The sequence below is a fragment of the Neurospora tetrasperma genome, assembly GCF_000213175.1.
Source record: "Neurospora tetrasperma FGSC 2508 unplaced genomic scaffold NEUTE1scaffold_81, whole genome shotgun sequence".
Lineage (NCBI taxonomy): Eukaryota > Fungi > Ascomycota > Sordariomycetes > Sordariales > Sordariaceae > Neurospora > Neurospora tetrasperma.
Window position 1 is genome coordinate 4494579 of NW_009799179.1, and position 18410 is coordinate 4512988.

Below are 18410 nucleotides of genomic sequence, written 5' to 3' on the forward strand. Positions count from 1 at the left end.
CAATTCCACCAAATGATCCCTCACTTCAATTTTACTTCGGTGGCGCTCCTTACGACTGGAATTAAGCGAAAATGAATCTTCACGGCGTGAGGTACGAATTTTTCTTTTTTCTCTTTTTCTATTATTATTATCATCGGATTTTGTGACACTGTTGACCTAAGTAGGTACCATGCATGGTACGTAGGATTGGCGACAGTAGCTACCTAACTATGCAATGGGCTTATTGCATACCTACCTATGTAGAGGTACTCTGGCTACCTACTCAACCCCATATACCTAGCTACCAACCGCTACCAACTTGAACCGCTTCTGACAGCTTGCTATTTACCTAGAGTTCCGGACCATTACCGGTAGAAACTACAGGTCAGGTTGGAATCCGTCGTGTTTTAGCTACGTTTAGTAGATATTATATTTCCTTCACATACCGCCGAGGTACCTGTTCGCGTATCTTCAAGGCATATCTTCGTGCTACAAACAGGAGCAGAGAGACTATAGAGAGAGATCAACTACCGTCTGTCGTGATCTAATGTAGCTTGAACTTTGACCAAGTCTTCACGAAGCCATATATAGTGTAGTGTCACAGTACGATCGGGGCTGGTGAAGCAAGGGATCCGACGGACGTAAAGAGATATTGGAGATGAAGAACGAAGAAGGAACTTGCAGTGTGGATGTGGATCAGATGGGTAGCGGTTTTTGCATGCGATGACAGACGAACAGATGGGTTGAGAGGCTAAAGATCGGATGGAGGAGACCCAAGGGTCTGGCAGGTGCTGGCGAAATTTCATCGTGTGATCGAAGACGGTTCTGATATGTATCCCGACCTGCTCAGCACAGGTTTACTAACATGACTATATTCGTATAACCTGCCAAGTGCCTCTACGAAGGAGCTAAGCAACCCTGACACCGTAGGTGAACAGCAACAATTGGACGTAGGACGTTCACGAGAAAGATTTGCTAATATTATATTCAACGCTGGCGAACCGCTGCAGGAATTCTCGTCGAGTAAAATTGGTCCCCAAGAACACAGGAGTCGTGACTTCCGCTTCCTCCCGGATATCCTGAGAAATGAAAGCGCTCAAGCCCAATATCAAACATAGAGCCTAGTATTGTACCAGAGCTCGCCACGCAGAACCCAACCAAAGACGCGCAATGTGCCCCCGTACGCTCACTCCATATCCGCATGCATCCAGAGATGTGCATGCTTTGGTATAAAACAACATCAACGACAACATCAGCAAGAACCCACCCTCATATGCCTATATTGTTACACGAGCTCCTCTAGGCTTGGAAGCTCTTCGCCTTCGTCTCCGCCTCTTCCTTTAGCTTGTTGGCCTCTTCCGCCTCTTTCATCTCGCGAACCTTAGCCAAAACAACCTCGCGGAAGATGGCCGTCTTGATAGTCTTGGAGAGTGTCCGCTTTTCGGCGGGCGCGGTGGCGTTCTCGGCGTCTGAGGATCCGCCCTTGGTGCTCGCCACAGATAGAGCATGGTGGCGGGACTGGGCCTGGTCGGCGGCAAGTGTCGCGTCGCCGGGCATATCAGTGTTCTCGGGGTCGTCCTCCTGCATCTTGAGCGCCTCGATGCGGTTCGCAAGCTTGACCATCTCGATGCCGCGTCTAAGGCGGGCCTTGGTAAGGTACGCTTTGATCTCGGGCAACAAGTTGTGGTTGGTTGCGGAATCGCCGCGCAGCCAGGGGTGAGCCAGAGCTTGCTAATTGATCGGGGCGTGTCAGTAGCCGTATCCGAGAACGCCAGATCAGCACACCATAACATGACTAAGTCTTACCTGGCTTGTCCACCGGTTCTCTGGCTTGGGCTGCAAAAGCCTCAGAATGAAGTCCTTGGCGTCGTTGCTAACGTCCTTCCAGTAGCGCTCATGGAAGACAACGCTGCCGCTGCTGCATTCGTCGATGAGGTCCTGAAGGTTTTCGGAGCGGAATGGCGAGTAGCCGCAGAGGAGGGTATACGTTATGACGCCCATTGACCACATGTCGACAGGCTTGCCGTGACCCTGCTTGAGCATAACTTCGGGCGCCGCATAACCGAACGAGCCGGCCATAGTGGTGAGAACTTCGTCCTTATTATCCAGCATTTTGGCAATACCAAAGTCAGCCAGAACTAGATCCGAATCGGCATCCCGGGTAAGGTATAGGAGGTTCTCAGGCTTGAGATCTGCGAAGTGAGGGTTAGATCAGGTGTCTAGGAAATGGACAAGTAAGGACGCCACTAACCCCGATGGACGACGTTGTTCTCGTGGAGGTAGTTGACGGCACCCAAGACTTGCTTGATGGTTTGGGAAGCATCTTTTTCTGTGAACTTTCCTTGCTCGCAGATCCTGTCGAAGAGCTCGCCTCCCGTCGCAAGCTGAGTAACGATATAGTATTTGTCCTAGAGGAAGTCAAGTTAGTCTCGGCGTAGCCACCCTAAGCCCGTAGCAATCATACACACCCTAGACTCGAACCAGTCGACGAACTTCACAATGTGAGGGTGCTTGAGGCGCTGAAGCATCTCTAGCTCGTCAAGAACCATCTGTTCGTTGCCCTTGACATTTTTCTTCAATATAATCTTGATAGCAACCCTGCCGGTAGGGCCGCTGGCCTCTCTGACGATACCATAGGTACCAGCACCTAGCGTTCGACCAAAGGAGTACTTGGACCTAATGTAGGGTGTTGTTAGTGCCATAGGCGGGGCAAGCAAACAGTCGAGAACGGGACTCGGAGGCGTACTTCTTGTCGTAGCTTTCGGGCTGCCCGTGAAGGCGATTAAGCATGTTGGCGACTGTGGATGAGGGATCCATTGTTAGCTGAGGTTCGCTCTACAACCAAATGGCATATAGTTGGAAAGGAAGAGGTATAGGGGTGTACGATGGGGGCCAGTTCTTCTTTGTCTATCCGAGGGGGAGAAGACTTGAGAGGAGACCTGAAAAGAACAGACCAAGACTGACGAGACCGCGCGGAAGTAGAGGGAACTTACAGCTCATGGTGTCAATGTCTGGAGAAACGAAGCAAGAAGGCGCGGTAGACGGATTGTGGGAGGGGGAAGAGCTGCTTGGTTCTCTTCCTTCCGCTCTCGAATGTGCAAGTGGCAGGAGGCTATCAACACTGATAACCGAACCGGTCGAGCTGTGAACTTGGACGAAACTTGTGGGCTGGCTTGCGATTGACCAGGACGAGGGGCTGAGGAGCTGAGATTCGGGAATGGGCTGCGAAGGAGTGGCAGAGCAAGACGAGAGGATGCTTGGCAGCAGTAGATTGGGCTGGACAAGAAAGGCGGCTGTCAGAGTTCAAGCTCTCGCTCCAGATGTACACATGTCAGGTAAGACGATAGGGGACCTGGGGGGTATCCGCTGAGTGTAATGCAGGCTGAGGGCAGGTCCCACCAACTCCACGATAGGTGGGAGTACGTACTTGGCCTGCAAACGGTGATGGGGTGTAAGCCCTGTGCAAGTGCGACTGACCGTATGGGGTTATTGGAGTGTCCCTCGCTTTCAGAAATAAGGATGGAGGGGGAAATCTGTGAAACGACGTTCACAATGGAAACTTGTGAAGGCCGGGGAGAGGTAATGAGAGAAGAGAGATCAAACCCAAACCCCGTGGGATGAAGGGCGGGATGCCTCCGCTTGCTTGTCTATTTCCACTGTCACTGCCACTGGCCTCCCGTCATTGTCCCTTATTCCACTTCTACGCTACACCCACATCCGCTCCACGGCACCAGACGGGGCGGGTCACCTTGACGGGCGCCTGGAAGGTGTTTTGGGCCCGACTCTTGGCATCTTCCCAAAATATAGGCAGCCAGTTGTTGGTGATTCTACTGCGTATGGATACTTATTTCTGGGAGCTTTCGGTTCTTAGAGTGGTAGGTTGAGCTACCGCTACAACAACATTCGAACTGAGATTCCATTCAACAAGGGGCTGTGAAGGAGGCCGTGGAGTGCTCAGCCCACGAACCGCCATGTCCCAAACAACCTCAAGTAGCGAGTCCACTGCGTAGGGTGCGCAAAGAGGGGCACTGGGGCACCATCTGGTCTGGGCGGGTCTGTGATTGGGGAGGGGTCAGGGCAGTGGGAGCTTTACGCAACAAGGGTCATGTCGGGTCTTTGGGCCCTCGTTTGAGCCTTGGGCAAATGGTGCTGAAATGCAGCCCTGCGTGAGCACTGCATAGTATCTAGGTAGGTAGACAGCATCGAACTTTGAGCACCTCGACTCATCCCATCACTATCACCGGTTAGGCGCACTTCCAAAATCAGATCCTACCTATGAATTGGGATGTTCACCGAGGAAGTGCGCGTGAATGATAGCATTTGAATCGTGCATACTGGACTATGGATAGGGCTCATTTGAGATGACTGGAGACTGAATAGATCAATGATGATCAGTGTCGAGTCCTTCACAGCCTGTCTGGCGATGGTGAAATTCTTCCAGGGACAACCAATATCAGATTGGCGATCCACTTCTCTGCCCGCAAAGTCCAGGTGCAACATCTTTCATCGATTCTATAACTCCCTCCACATTCTCAACGTCTTCGGCTGGTTGACTTCCTCATCAACACTGGCTTTTATGATGAAACCTTCAGTTCCTACTCACTGTACTACCTCTATAAAAAATCCGAAAATTATCGGTCATTAGGCGAGTAGTCACCATCGTGAACTAGCTGCAGTAAAGTTGGATATCATTCCCGCTGTGTCGTGGCTCGGCTTCATTTGTTTAATTCTGGTAAGTATTTGGATCTGGACGACCTCATCCTCAGACTTTACTAGACTGATGCTTTGTAGAGAATGGAGATAAAGTCAAACGGGGCAAAACTATGCATTTCCCTTTTGGCCATTCCCATGTTCTAGTGTACCTAACTGGCAGATATCGAGATTCCCTATGGCCTCCGATAGGCATCTTTCACGTGTAACATTCAATGGTACCTCCATGGCCCGAGCGCTGGCGATCTTTCCTATCAGATTCCAAATAGCCGGAAGACAACCTATCGGGCGAAGTGAAAGTGTTGGAAAGGTCACCGAGAAGACTGGAGGCTGTTCCAAAATCGCGTTTGGGTTTTCCACCTCAAACGGAAGCTACAGCCCTGCAGTTGTATTGACCAATCGACGAGTAGTCCCCCGCGCGTGGAATTATCATCTTTCAAGCGTGAAATGCGGTTTCTCTTCCTTTCTCTTGCGTCGCTCCTGGTCTTACCACTCGTGGACGTTGATTTCCGTCCCTCTTGAACTGATTGTCGCGACCCCTCCCAGCCTCAGCCCTACCAACAATTCCCTGCAACTCGGAGCAAGCGCTGCGCAATTCACCACCTCATTTGAATTTAGCAGTCTGGCATCAACAAAACTTCAGCTCGAAATCGCTCGGACAGGGACCGCAAGCTTAGGCTATCATCCAGGAATCCTTTCAGACTCGTCATTCAATACCTCTGCTGCTTCTCCAGGATTGGGATTGGTCAAACATAACCCCACCAACCTCAGCTACATCACCTGCTGAAGATTATTAGTCCGCCTTTCACTGTTGTCTTGTAAGGCTCTCCCATTCGCCATCGGAGACTGTCGCTGCTGCAACACTGTCCCGTAGTCACTCAGCAATTATGCCGGTACAATTTGCTGCGAAGAGGCTGGGGAAGGAATTGAATAAGGTTAGTTGGATTTCCGGACAGCCCTCACACCCCATATAGGTTGGACTGAATTCGGAGACTGATTGCAACGACTGACGCGATTACGTCCTGTCCATCAGATCCAAAATGGCCTCCCACCTGGTATTGAGCTCATCTCCGCGGACAACTTGGAAGAGTGGCTCCTGGATATACGAGTCCTCGACAACAACCCGCTTTACCTCAACGATACATATCGACTAAAGTTCCGATTCGGCCAGTCATACCCCATCGGTACGCATGATTAATATGTGATTGACTGCGGTTGGAGCAGCAGCTAATCAACTTCTAGAGCCTCCCGAAGTGGTATTCGTCAAGCAAGCCGACCGGCCGATTCCGATCCACCCGCACATCTATTCCAACGGAATCATCTGTCTCGACCTACTCGGTCAACAGGGTTGGAGTCCCGTGCAAAGCGTGGAAAGTGTGTGCATGAGCCTACAAAGCATGTTGACCGGGAACACCAAGAACGAACGACCTCCCGGCGATGAGGAATTTGTTCGCGCCAACAAGCAGCGCCCCAAGGATATCGAGTTCTATTATCACGACAATACCGTCTAGAGGAAGAACGGGGGTCGGCGGCAGAACATCTTGCGAAAATTGCGCTGGGAAATGGGAAGGCGTTACTTCTTCGGTACACAGCGCTTCCAGCGTCCAATCTGGATGGTCTAGTCATCCACACTGAATGGGGTGTAGTTCGTATTGTTTGCATTATGAGGAGTTCACATACTTGCAAGTTGGCTGGGATTTAAAACTGGCGCATAAAGGGTCAGGGAAGGTGAGTTGAAGTTGATGAGCATTCGGAATTGCTCGACTCGGCACTGGAACAGCGAGCCTGTTTGATATGCAATTTTCGCAAGATTGGTGATTAGTTATACTCAGCACCAGGAACTTAAATCTCACCAAATACTCAGCATAACTATTAGGCAGCGAAAGACATTGATTGATTTTCTACGCGATGAACCTATGGTTGTTGTTGTTCGTCACTTGGGAGATCAGACATGAGAAACAGTCAATCAGTCCAGATGACGTAAGATTGAATGTCATCCCGATAAGAAGACGATAAATCTTATCAGTTGCCAGCACCGCCCATTAGGTCTGTCCGAGCCTTTCGAACACACCCAGCCTTGAATCTTGAGGGCACCAATGCTGGGTAATCGAGTAGATGATTCCACGTATCACCTCAGCATTGCTGATGACCCAAGATTCCATTCTGTCTCCTAACATTATAGGGGTACAAGTATGGGTACGGGAGAGTGTTATATGTACTGAGGATGAACGACATTCCAGCCTAACTGATCGACCCACTTCAGCCCACTGCCCTGAGATAAGGTACCCTGCGAGCCTGCCTCCCTGCGCTTTGGGGTTTGCGCCCAGGCGGTGCAGTGAAGCACAACATGAACCCAGCCAGCAGGGCGGAGTCGGGGCGGACCAGCCGACCAGGTCGGGAGCTCGAGCTTCACCCTCCTTCGTCATTAACCGCCCGCCATCCTAGGATCCACACCACAACACCAACAGCCGCATGAGGAGAACTCGACCACCATGGCTCCCCATGCGGAGTTCGACATCGAGCAGATCAGAGAAAAGGGCCGCAAGGACATCTTGTATCTCTTAGAATCAGTATGTACAACCGTAATACCCCCCAAAACCACCCAAGCCAGGCAACATCGGCCAGACGGAACGACCTTCGCAACGCTTGGTGCAAGTGCTGAACTGACGGCAGCTTGTGAGATCCTGTGCAGGTCCGCGGAAAGAAGAACATTGTGATTGAGAAGAGCTTGGCTGGTCCACTTAACGCCTTTGTCGGAGCGTCCACTTTGCGCGACTATGGTGCCGATAACTTCTTCTTTCTTGAGAACAACAACACCGACTCGAGTCAGCGCAATGTGGTCTTCATTGCCCGGGGCGAACTGGCCCATCATGCTCACGCGATAGCAGGTACGAACGCCAACCATATTCTCACGGACAAGAGAAACCGCCCGCAGGTCCATGAAGGTGCTGACAGGTTTTCAGATCAAATAAAACGTCTACAGCAAGAGAGCCAGTCTCCCCACGAGTTCCACGTTTTTTGGGTACCCCGCCGAACGCTGGTTTCAGACAAGGTACTGGAGGAGGCCGGTGTCTTGGGCGATACCAATGTCGCCGAGCTACCACTATACTTCTTCCCGCTTGACACCGATGTCTTGTCCCTCGAGCTAGACGACTCGTTCAGAGACCTGTACCTCGCGAAGGACCCCACACCAGTCTTTCTGCTTTCCAAGGCCTTGATGGGTATTCAACAAAAGCATGGCCTCTTTCCCAGGATCGTTGGCAAAGGCGAAAACGCTAAGAGAGTCGCTGAATTATTGTCTCGTATGCGACAGGAAATTCTCGCTGGCGAAGAAGCAGCCGAAGGGGACAAGATCGGCCTGTCGCCTAGCACCACTAACGAAAGTGTTATCATCATTGACCGTGAAGTTGACTTTGTCACACCCCTTCTGACACAGCTGACCTACGAGGGCTTGATCGACGAGGTATTCGGTGTCCAAAATAACCAGGCCGATGTAGACTCGACGATCATCGGCGCACAGCCGGAACCACAAGGCTCAACCACTGCCGCCGCTGCCGTCGTGAACAACGGGCCTTCGCGCAAGCGCAAAGTCCAACTTGATTCCTCCGACAAGTTGTTTGAGCAATTGCGCGATGCAAATTTTGCAATTGTCGGAAGTCTTTTGAACAAGATTGCTCGTCGCTTAAAGAGTGACTATGAGAGTAGACATAGCTCCAAGACAACAGCGGAGCTCAAAGATTTTGTCTCGAAACTTCCGGGATACCAGGCCGAACAGAAGAGCCTCAAGATTCATACCGGCTTGGCGGAGGAGATTATGAAGTATACTCGCACGGAACATTTCAGCAAAATGCTAGAGGTTCAGCAGAATCTCGCAGCCGGAGCAGATCCATCATCCCAGTTTGAAGCGATCGAAGAACTAATAGCACGCGACGTCCCACTGCCGCAAGTATTGCGATTACTATGCGTGTATTCATGTACCTCGGGCGGAATCAAGACCAAGGAGTTCGATCACTTTCGGCGCCTTATACTGCAAGGATATGGCTATCAACACATACTCACACTCCATAACCTAGAGAAGCTTCAGGTGTTCCTCTCGAGGTCGTCCCCTCTGGCATCCATGATCCCCATGACTGGATCTGTTGGGGCGACGGGAACGAAGACCAACTACACATATTTACGGAAGCAGCTGCGACTCATTGTCGACGAGGTCAACGAACAGGATCCCAACGATATTGCCTACGTCTACAGCGGCTATGCGCCTCTTTCAATACGCCTTGTTCAGTGCATCCTTCAGAAGCAGTATTTGCTCTCAATCACAAAAGGAGCAGCTTCCACCAACACAGCCGGACCAGCTGCAGGAGGCGCACAGGGATGGCGTGGGTTCGACGACGCTGTCAAGCATGCCCGAGGTCCGACATTTGATGAGGTGCAAAAGGGCGAGGACAAGGCTGTCAAGGCTCGAGCGCTGTTGTCCGGTAACGACGGCCAGAAGACAGTGTTTGTCGTGTTCGTCGGCGGTATCAGCTTTAGTGAGATTGCGGCTCTTCGGTTCATTGCGAAGAAAGAAGAAGGTATGTCGCTATTCTATGTCTCGGTGTGCTCAAGCTGGCCGCAGAAGCACAAGAAGCCAATCGATCACTAACTGGGGTGTCACGAACAATAGGTCGGAGAAAAATTGTCATCTGCGCGACGTCCATTATTAGCGGAAACAAGATGATGGAGGCCGCGATCGAGAATGGGACATTTGGTACCGAGAGCCTGCAACAGGAGTCGGATAGTTGATATTGCTTGATTGGTAGAGACGGAGGGTTGATTGATACTTGATTCTGGTCGGGGAAACGTCCACAACAGACGCGGAATACAGAAGCATACCATGACCACAGTTGGGAAAGTCTAGGCTGTGCTCATAAGACGTAGATGGAGTGAAGGGAGCCATTGACGATATTTGCTGCGAACCAGAAAGCATTCTGGCTTGGAGGAGAACATGAGCCCTCTCCCATTCACAGGGATTGTTATCCTCTCTCTGCGCCTCACGTGATTGGAACACGGACCTTAATTACTCGTAATAACGCGCAATGGCTGAAAAGAACGCTTTTGCATCAATTAAGTAAAACGACCAGCGTTAATTTCTTGTCACTGAAATTCTGAGCATGCGCTAAACCTTACCGACCTTCCGCACTTTCTAAGGGCGCTGTTACCAGTGGGAGTGGGTTCCGTTCCAGGTCTCGGGCAGCAGATCCGTCAGTGCGACTGTATCAGCACACAGACTGGAGACAACGGCAGCCAGACAACAACCTCGAAGGCTGAAGCAACAACAACAGCAACAGCAAAGTCTACAATTTATATATTTTCTCTAGTCAATCTGCGACGATTGAGGAACTGAGAAATATCGATGCACTAGCTGCCAAGGGCGTCGTAGCCAATATCACCAAGTATTTCCCCTCAGCAATCGACGACCTTTCAAACCGAGACGGCGACGTACCAATCGTACGACGTCTATGAGACGAAACTTCAACATTGCTCCATGGGCTGCGATATGATATTGCGAGGTACATATACCATTTTCGACGTCCATTTCCTTCACCCATTTGCACACAATACCGTACATGGTCCAGCCATAACCACTTTCCTCCATACTATCACGCATCCTTCACTGTACAAGGTCCTCAGGCCTTACTTCAATATTCAACTTGGGCTGACCAGAAGACTCAGAAGCCGGAGCATTTCTTGTATCATAGCAACAGGCAGTCCAGTCGAATGGCCGGGTTTCACACTATCATCATCATCACCCGAACCGGCTCCATCTTATCCTTTGCCCTCCGCTGAATCCGGTGTGGCCTGTATATATGGAAGCAGGCCCACTTCGACGTGAGCGAAGACGACGGTGCCGATCTATCAACCCCATATTCCAGTCCAGCGGTTCTTTTCTAGTCACCCAACTGCCGCTCTTTCAAAGCTATGGGCAACAGTTCGCGGACTCGTCCAGGGCAGACTAGTAGTAGCGGTATCGCAAAGGGTCAGACAAAAGACGTCAAGGAAGTCAACTTATCACGCTCAAACCGATCCAAGCCTTCGAACTCCGCCAGGCACCCGCCTATGAAGAGAGCAAGGACGCCCGTGGGCGGCCACTCCGCAGATACTAGCTCGTCGACGAGTTCAGAAGATATTGCACCGGAAATTGTGGTCTGGACTGGGGACATGGATCTGATGGATTCAGAGGAGTCGCCCTTTCCAGAAAGCCCACTGCCGACAGACGAGTATGTTACCATGTTTGTTTTTCCTCATCAACTTCATGGCAACCCATGTTCAACTCCCACTTGCCCTGGATTTCTTCGCTGTTCCTCATCGCTGACTTCCATGTAGCTCCTCACAGTTACCATCACTATCGCGAGCCCCAGAAGGACCAAGTGTCCTAGATGGAGACGCTTCGAGCCAGTTTTCATCGCCCTTGTCGGAGCCTCCAGAGTCGTCACCAATTATATCACCTCAAGATGATATCGCGGTGGAGCAGGAAAACCCGATCCCTCAATCCGCAAGTAGCTTATCAGACCAGCATTCGAACTCATCATCCCATGCGCCATCCGTGACGAGCAAGGCCACGACTCCTGTGGATGCGGATAGACCGAAGGAGCCTCCAACAAGACAAGAGTTATCTGAGCCACAGCCTTCTCCGCTAGTATCTCCCTCTCCGGAGCCGCCTGTGGAAGAGCAGCAACCGAAACCCACTGTGGAGGAACCTCCTCAACCGGATGAACAACCACAAACTGAGCTACAAGAAGAGCCAACAGCTCAACCGGAACGGGTAGCTCGCCTTTCGCCTTTGCCAATGATTGACGAGCCCCTTTCGGCAGCAGTTGAAAGTGCAGCTCCACCTCAGGGCCCAAAGTCACCGATGAACGAGCGGAAGATCAAGCAAGAGTCGCCGGAGGAGGTAGTGCTGGAATCAGCAAGGCAAGCTTCGCTGCCTCAAGATGCCGGAACCCTTGATGTATTGATGGAAGAAGCTCCAGGGACGGATGCTGTGGTGCGAGAAGCACCAACGCAAGATGTCTCGATGCTGGAAGCACCACCTCAAGATACACCGGACCGAGAAGCACCACCACTGGATATAGTCATGGATGAACCTCCGGCTTACGAGTCTCTAACTCATGAAGCACCGGCAGAAAACCCTGCAGCACAAAGTCTTTCGACGCTAGATGCTCCAGCACAAGAAAAAACAGCACAAGAAGCTTCGATCTACGCGACGCCAGTACACGAAGTCCCAGCCCAGCCAACACCAGTACAAGGATTCTTGCCTCAAAACGCAGGGACAAATACGGTGTCCACGGACACCCCGAGGCGGCGATACAACGTCCGCCCCAAAGTCACCATACCCCCCGATCTTCCGCTACCGGATTATGCTATGCAATGTATTACGGCCGCGGAGGCTTCGAGACTCAACCCATATGCTTTGCACCAGGAGGAATATCTCATGCTTAGAGACCATATCAGCCACGCCCAAGTAACAACGTACCTGAATATCAGGAACGGTATTCTAAGGTTATGGGTAAGGAATCCCCAAATAGCTGTTACTCGAGAGGAAGCTGTTGGGTGTGCCAAAGACACTCGCTGGTTTGATGCCGCTAGCCTATGTTTCGATTGGCTTGTTCGTCGGGGGTATATCAACTTTGGGTGCGTAGATTATCGCCATTCAAAGAGGCATACTTCCAAAGACCCACCGGCTATAACCTTCAAGCGAAGAACGGTCGCTGTTCTAGGGGCAGGTATGGCTGGATTGGGCTGCGCGAGACAGCTTGAGGGACTATTTGCGCAATATGCAAAGAAGTTCAGAGACATGGGTGAAGAGCCTCCGCGAGTGATTGTAATCGAAGGCCGGAACCGAATAGGCGGCAGGGTTTACTCTCGCCCTTTTGCGTCTAAACCTGCACAAACCCCGGATAATTTCCACGGGAAGCGATTTACCGCAGAGATGGGAGGTATGATTATCACGGGATTTGAACGCGGCAATCCCATCAATATCCTGCTCAGGGCACAGCTCGGAATTCCATACAGGCCGTTGCGACCAGACACCACTCTATACGACTCGAACGGCAAGCCCGTAGATTTACACCGAGATCAGCTGGTTGAGAATCTGTACAATGACTGCCTTGATCGGGTCAGCGAATACAAGTTCAAGCAGCCCACCTCGAAGCTGATTGAGGGTAATAGGGAGTTGATTGACGAGGGCAAGGATAGCTCCGCAGAGGCCTACAAAACTATAAGGCAGGTTGAAGAATCAACTGCCGCTCAGCCGCATGCGCCGCCTGTGTCGGAGCAGAGCATAGCACCACAGGTGAATCTTGTGCCGATCTCGTCGGACCGTGCTACAGGTCGCGTTCACACCGAGCCTGGCACGCCAGGCGCACTCAAAGCAGCATACAAGGCGAAACTTTTGGGGTGGGCCTTGAAGCAGGGTGTCTCAGAAGATGCCGACCTCGACCTCGAGACACCGGCCAAAGAGCCCGGTGCCAACCTCGGGAGCGTTGTCGACAACATGTTCGCTCAGTACAGAGATATTGTGGACTTGACTGCACAAGACTACCGGCTCCTGAACTGGCACGTTGCCAACCTGGAGTATAGCAATGCCATTAACTACAATAAATTAAGTCTCCAGGGATGGGACATTGATGCCGGTAACGAATGGGAAGGAAGTCACACCATGGTCATCGGCGGCTATCAGAGCGTACCGAAGGGCCTTATGCTCCTACCCACGCCGCTCGACGTCCGACGAAGGTCACCCGTCAACAAAATCACATATACGACAGAAAGCACGGCAGGGCCAGCAGTAATCGAGTGCGAAGATGGATTCAAGGTGGAAGCTGACTTCGTGGTCAACACGATACCTCTGGGCGTGCTCAAGCATGGTAATATCAAGTTTGAACCACCGCTGCCGGAATGGAAGTCCAGTGCCATCGAACGTATAGGCTTTGGTGTTCTCAACAAAGTCATCCTCGTGTACAAGGAGGCATTCTGGGATGAGGATCGCGACATCTTTGGTGTCCTAAGAAACCCATCTAACCGGCACAGCCTGGATCAGAAGGATTACGCCTCACAAAGAGGTCGTTTCTTCCAGTGGTTTAATGTAACCCAAACCAGCGGCTTACCAGTCCTGCTAGCTCTTATGGCTGGCGACGCCGGCTACGACACCGAACAAACCTGCAACGACGATCTCGTCAAAGAAGCAACCGACGTCCTTCGCCGCGTCTATGGGTCAAAGGTCCAACAGCCGATTGAAGCCATCGTAACCAGATGGGCATCGGACAAGTTCGCGCGCGGAAGCTACTCCTCCGCGGGTCCCGACATGAAAGCGGATGACTACGACACCATGGCCAAGCCCGTCGGCAACCTCTTTTTCGCGGGCGAGCATACATGCGGCACCCACCCAGCCACCGTCCACGGCGCCTACCTCTCCGGTCTCCGTGCCGCCTCCGAGGTCCTCGAGGCGATGCTCGGCCCCATCGAGATACCCACGCTACTCATCACCCCCAAGGAATCATCCTCCCTATCCCTGAAGCGCAAAGCCGCAGCTCTTTCATCCGAATTCACCACTACTACCGTCACGAACAGCTACGGCACCATGTCCTCTACCCGTAACCCCGAACAAGCCCGCCTCGAAGCCTACGACATCTCCCTCTGGGACTCCATCACCTCGCAAATTGGCTTGCGCCCCCCGAAACCCTCCAAACCCGTCGTATCAGGTTACATCTTCTTCAGCAAAGCGCACTACGACGACGCGCGCAAGCGGTGCGAAGCCGGTCGCAGACCGGGGAAGGGCAAAGCAAGCGGCAACGAGGTCAGGATGATGAGTGCCAAGATGTGGAAGGATGCTTCACCGGAAGAAAAGAGACCGTTTGAGGAACTGGCGGAGGAAAGCAAGCGTGCATATGCGGTGGCGATGAAGGAGTGGACTGAGAAAGTACAGGAGTGGGATCGCAAAGCGACGGAGTTGAAGGAGGTTTACGAGAGGGAGAATCCGTATGTGCCATTGAGTGCGCTGGTTGTTAAGAGTGAGGAGGGGGTTGCTGCTACTGCTGCTAGCGTTTCTAGTGGCAGTAATGGGAGGAATGGGAGGAGGGCAAGGTGGGCGGGTGAGAAGGTGGGGAGTTATGCGGAGGATGGGGGGAGTGATGTTGATGTTGGGATGACTGGGTGAGGTCAAGACGCTTCAAGCAAGTGAGTGAGTGACCGGGTCAAAAAGTCAAGGAAGTTGAAACTGGAAAAACTGGATTGAGCGGGAAGGAATACGCAAGACGATCGCCCGGTGCTGTGGGTTTTTCGGTTGTCTCTTTTAAAGAGTGACCTTATCAGGCATTTGGCAACGCATGAAAGAAGGAAATGGGGGGTCGTTAGTATGGTGATAGCTTGAACCAAGCCTAGGCGCTAGAATAGATCAAAGAGAGTACGTTCTTCATATCTTTATTTCCACCTCCACTTACACACACACACACAGTAACTCTTTGTTCCACTCTTTATCATTGTCCCAAGGGCATAGATGCAAATGTCGCCTATACTAAAACCAGGCGGGGAAGTGAGTATGTACAAAACTCTACAGTAAATGAAGCAGCCAGTCCTTTTGACCGTTGAACATCGGAAAAGGATTAGGAACTTCCATCCCATCTCCCATGCTCTTCACACATTCAATCCCATCAAGCGCCTACAAACAAGCGACGGCGGCGCGGAAATGGAGGCGGGATAAGACAGGATGATATTGGAAACACAAGCAACCTCACAAATATACGAACCCGTCGAGATGGAAGCCCCAGCCCTTATCACCCATCTGCTGCGGCTTTTATTTCGAATAAAAGTCGGCCGGCGGCGTAGTCAGGTTGCTTACTGAGAATTTACCAACGAATGTGTACTGAGCGACATTGTCATGCCTCTGACAAGCGCTCATCCCAGCTGAGATTTGTTGAGTGGACTGAAACTACAACGGCTATTTCCTCGAGGCTTACTAACTACGGAGTAGGCAGGTGTGTAAAAGAAGTTGTACAATTTTTGGACTGAAGGCGTTGGTACAGTAATGAGAAAGCTAGCTCATTCGTTTGATACAAAGGCATTTGGCACGCAGCGTTTTGGACTGGAACTAGACATACCACACACCACGCACACCCGTACACTTTCGAACGGCATGGTTGAATGTCAAGTGAGAGTGCAGACAGGGATGATGGATTTCGGCTTTGGACCCTTTTCTTTTGCTCAGGTCTCCTCTCCTTTTCCCTCAATACATCTTCGTCTTCTATTAATAGACTGCGGTTGTTTAGGCTGCTGTTTACATATCGGCCGAAGCGGTGGCACCAGTGATAATTTCGACCAACTCGCCGGTAATGACGGCCTGGCGGGTACGGTTGAAGAGAATCTGGTACTTGCTGATCATCTCGCCGGCGTTCTTGGAAGCGTTCTGGATAAGGGATAAGAGAATTCACGTCAGCAGCCTGTCCGCTGTCGACTTCAAAGAGGTGGCATGGGACGGGAGGAGAACTCACGTCCATGGCGTTGCGACGGGCAGAAATCTCGCAGGCGTGACCCTCGCAGAGAGCCCAGTAGAGGGAGTTGGCGAGGGCGTACTCGCGGAGGTTGCCAAGGACCTCTTCATCAACCTCGAAAGCGGAGAAGTTGGCTGGATATAACTTGGTTAGCTGGCTGAACCTCGACGGGCATCATGGTGGCCGACAGGACGTACGGGAAGCGAGGATGGCATCCTCGGAAAATGCCTCAATGACGGTGGGCTCGTAGCTGGTGGCGTTGATGAACTTGTTGTAGACAATCTCAACGGAAGAGTAGTCGCCCTTGAGCTGGGTGATCTGGTCGGCGATGGCAGAGGCCTCGACGAAGGTGGGGATGTCCTTGCCAACACCGGAGAAGTTGAGGACGATGTCCTTGGCGTTGGTACGGGAGAGCTGGGCCTTGGCCTTCTCGCCGATGATGACGATGTCGAACTCAGGCTCGGTGGCGGCGCGGCGACGGATGAAGCGCGCAAGACCGGAGTGGACACCACCGCAGAGACCCTTGTCGGAGGAGCAGACGACGACGAGCTTCTTCTTGCCCTCAGCCTCGAGAGGCTTAGTCTCGGCCGAGGTGAAGACCTCGTTGCTGGTGGCACCGTAGCCGCGGGACTCGGTCATGGCACGCTGGGCGCGGTTGAGCTTGGTCGAGGCAACAATCTTCATGGTGTTGGTGATCTTCTCGATGTTGCGGATCGACTTGAGGCGGGTCTCGATTTCACGGAGAGTCGCGAAGGTGGCCGCGCCGGGAGCAGCCGCTCTGTTGTCATGACCTTCAATCAGTCTGCATGTTCTGTCTCAAGGTTCGATGTGTCGGGGCTATCGCGTGTCCGTTCTCGTTCTCGTGTGTGTATGGGTGTGTGTGTGTGTCCAACTCCTCTCCTCTCTCTCCCCACCCAACCCGTTCCCTGCTTGCTTGCTTGCTTGTGCTGCCCCTCCATATATCGGACGTCATGTATCGGGGACCTGGCGGCGCATCGCATTCTTTTCCCAGTCGCACAGAGAGCTGAGAGCCAGACGAAGACCCGGAGGAGCTGTAGTCGGTTGGTGCACGGTGGTTGACGAACAGACGGAGGCGAGATGGCGAGATGTTGAACGGAGACGGACGGAGCACTCTTACGGAAGAAGGACATGTATTTTTTTTTTCTTGGGAGAGCACCTACCGGGACGAGACGGCGGCTCCAGCTCTCAGGGCCGGGCGGGCAGCTCTGGACAGCATGTTGAGATGGATATTTGACGAGGGAGAGACCTGCTGGAGAGGAGTGGCCCGGGGTTGACCACTTGATATTCAGGCGGCAATTGATCGTGGGGGAGTGATCAATAGGAATAGGACGCAATTGGCGTGAGAGGTTTGCTGAGGTCGGTTCCACACTTTCCGCTCTCTGCTCACTTTCCGGCCGTGCTTTCTTCGTGAGGTGTGGCTCGCCATCGTGCCGCTGTCCAGTCCCAGTCGGGCGCCTTCGCCTTTTTCCCGGCTAGAGCCTGGCAATGGCTGAGGAGTGCTGCCCGGCTATTGGCTTGGTTACTGGCTGCCTGCCAGCTGCGGTGTGCTCCCCACGCAGCACCTCACTTATCTAGTGTACCTATGTAATGTAGGTGTAGGTGGAAGGCCATCTTGCTGCCGAGTTCTGCCAAGCTTTCTTGCCAGCCATGACAGCTGCCAGAGCTACCATGTGGGTGGGGCACCCGGTCTGGCCCGCACCTGCGATCCTGCACCGCGGCACCAGTCTTCACTTGCAGATGGACAAGCGGTACAACTCACTACACCGGCGGCTTTTCAATTGTGAAATTGAAGGCTGTCTTGAAAAGCTCTTTTTGTTCCGTTCCTGTTGGCCACCGTGCCATCCACCTCACTGAAACCTGCCTACTTAGCATCGATCCGGATGTGAATTTGGTGCTCACTTGAACGAGGAAGTGCCTTGCAAACGGTTGTATCAAAAGCGTCCACGTCTCAGTGTCCATAACAGTAAACAACTTGAACCCAAGTCACCCACAGATAAGCAAGCACACGGAAGCTTCACTAGGGTGGAGATCAGACGACGCGGTGTTTTTTTTGTTTGAATGAATAAGGTGGTTAAGTATGCCTTCAGCTTTCTGGAGCAATCATTGTGAGGCTAGGTGATCACGATCCCAGTGGTGCCTAGCGTAGTGTTGTTGGAGCGTCTTGCCACACGCAGCTGA

The 18410-nt window shown here is 52.2% G+C and overlaps 5 protein-coding genes across 5 annotated transcripts; 3 read left to right on the plus strand and 2 right to left on the minus strand.

The window, feature by feature from the left end:
• Window positions 1-939: 939 nt before the first annotated feature.
• Window positions 940-3030, minus strand: NEUTE1DRAFT_96707 (calcium/calmodulin-dependent protein kinase; the record flags this gene model as incomplete). The annotated part of the gene is made up of 6 exons (XM_009857808.1): window positions 940-1710; window positions 1786-2171; window positions 2231-2387; window positions 2448-2655; window positions 2726-2777; window positions 2934-3030. 5 exons carry the CDS (start codon window positions 2767-2769, stop codon window positions 1279-1281), a joined length of 1227 nt encoding a protein of 408 aa, XP_009856110.1.
• Window positions 3031-5199: 2169 nt separating this feature from the next.
• On the plus strand, window positions 5200-6215 carry NEUTE1DRAFT_90783 (uncharacterized protein; the record flags this gene model as incomplete). The annotated part of the gene is made up of 3 exons (XM_009857809.1): window positions 5200-5624; window positions 5723-5873; window positions 5932-6215. The coding sequence occupies 3 exons, from the start codon at window positions 5577-5579 to the stop codon at window positions 6198-6200; spliced, it is 468 nt and encodes a 155-aa protein (XP_009856111.1).
• Window positions 6216-7171: 956 nt separating this feature from the next.
• Window positions 7172-9697, plus strand: NEUTE1DRAFT_125962 (uncharacterized protein; the record flags this gene model as incomplete). Its single annotated transcript, XM_009857810.1, has 4 exons — window positions 7172-7259; window positions 7382-7577; window positions 7653-9260; window positions 9305-9697. 4 exons carry the CDS (start codon window positions 7182-7184, stop codon window positions 9469-9471), a joined length of 2049 nt encoding a protein of 682 aa, XP_009856112.1.
• Window positions 9698-10647: 950 nt separating this feature from the next.
• NEUTE1DRAFT_90788 (uncharacterized protein) lies at window positions 10648-15139 on the plus strand (the record flags this gene model as incomplete). Its single annotated transcript, XM_009857811.1, has 2 exons — window positions 10648-10946; window positions 11053-15139. 2 exons carry the CDS (start codon window positions 10648-10650, stop codon window positions 14879-14881), a joined length of 4128 nt encoding a protein of 1375 aa, XP_009856113.1.
• A 557-nt stretch (window positions 15140-15696) lies between these two features.
• NEUTE1DRAFT_118790 (ATP synthase gamma chain mitochondrial precursor) lies at window positions 15697-17572 on the minus strand (the record flags this gene model as incomplete). Its single annotated transcript, XM_009857812.1, has 4 exons — window positions 15697-16126; window positions 16212-16345; window positions 16409-16989; window positions 17393-17572. 4 exons carry the CDS (start codon window positions 17446-17448, stop codon window positions 15998-16000), a joined length of 900 nt encoding a protein of 299 aa, XP_009856114.1.
• Between the last annotated feature and the right edge of the window lie 838 nt (window positions 17573-18410).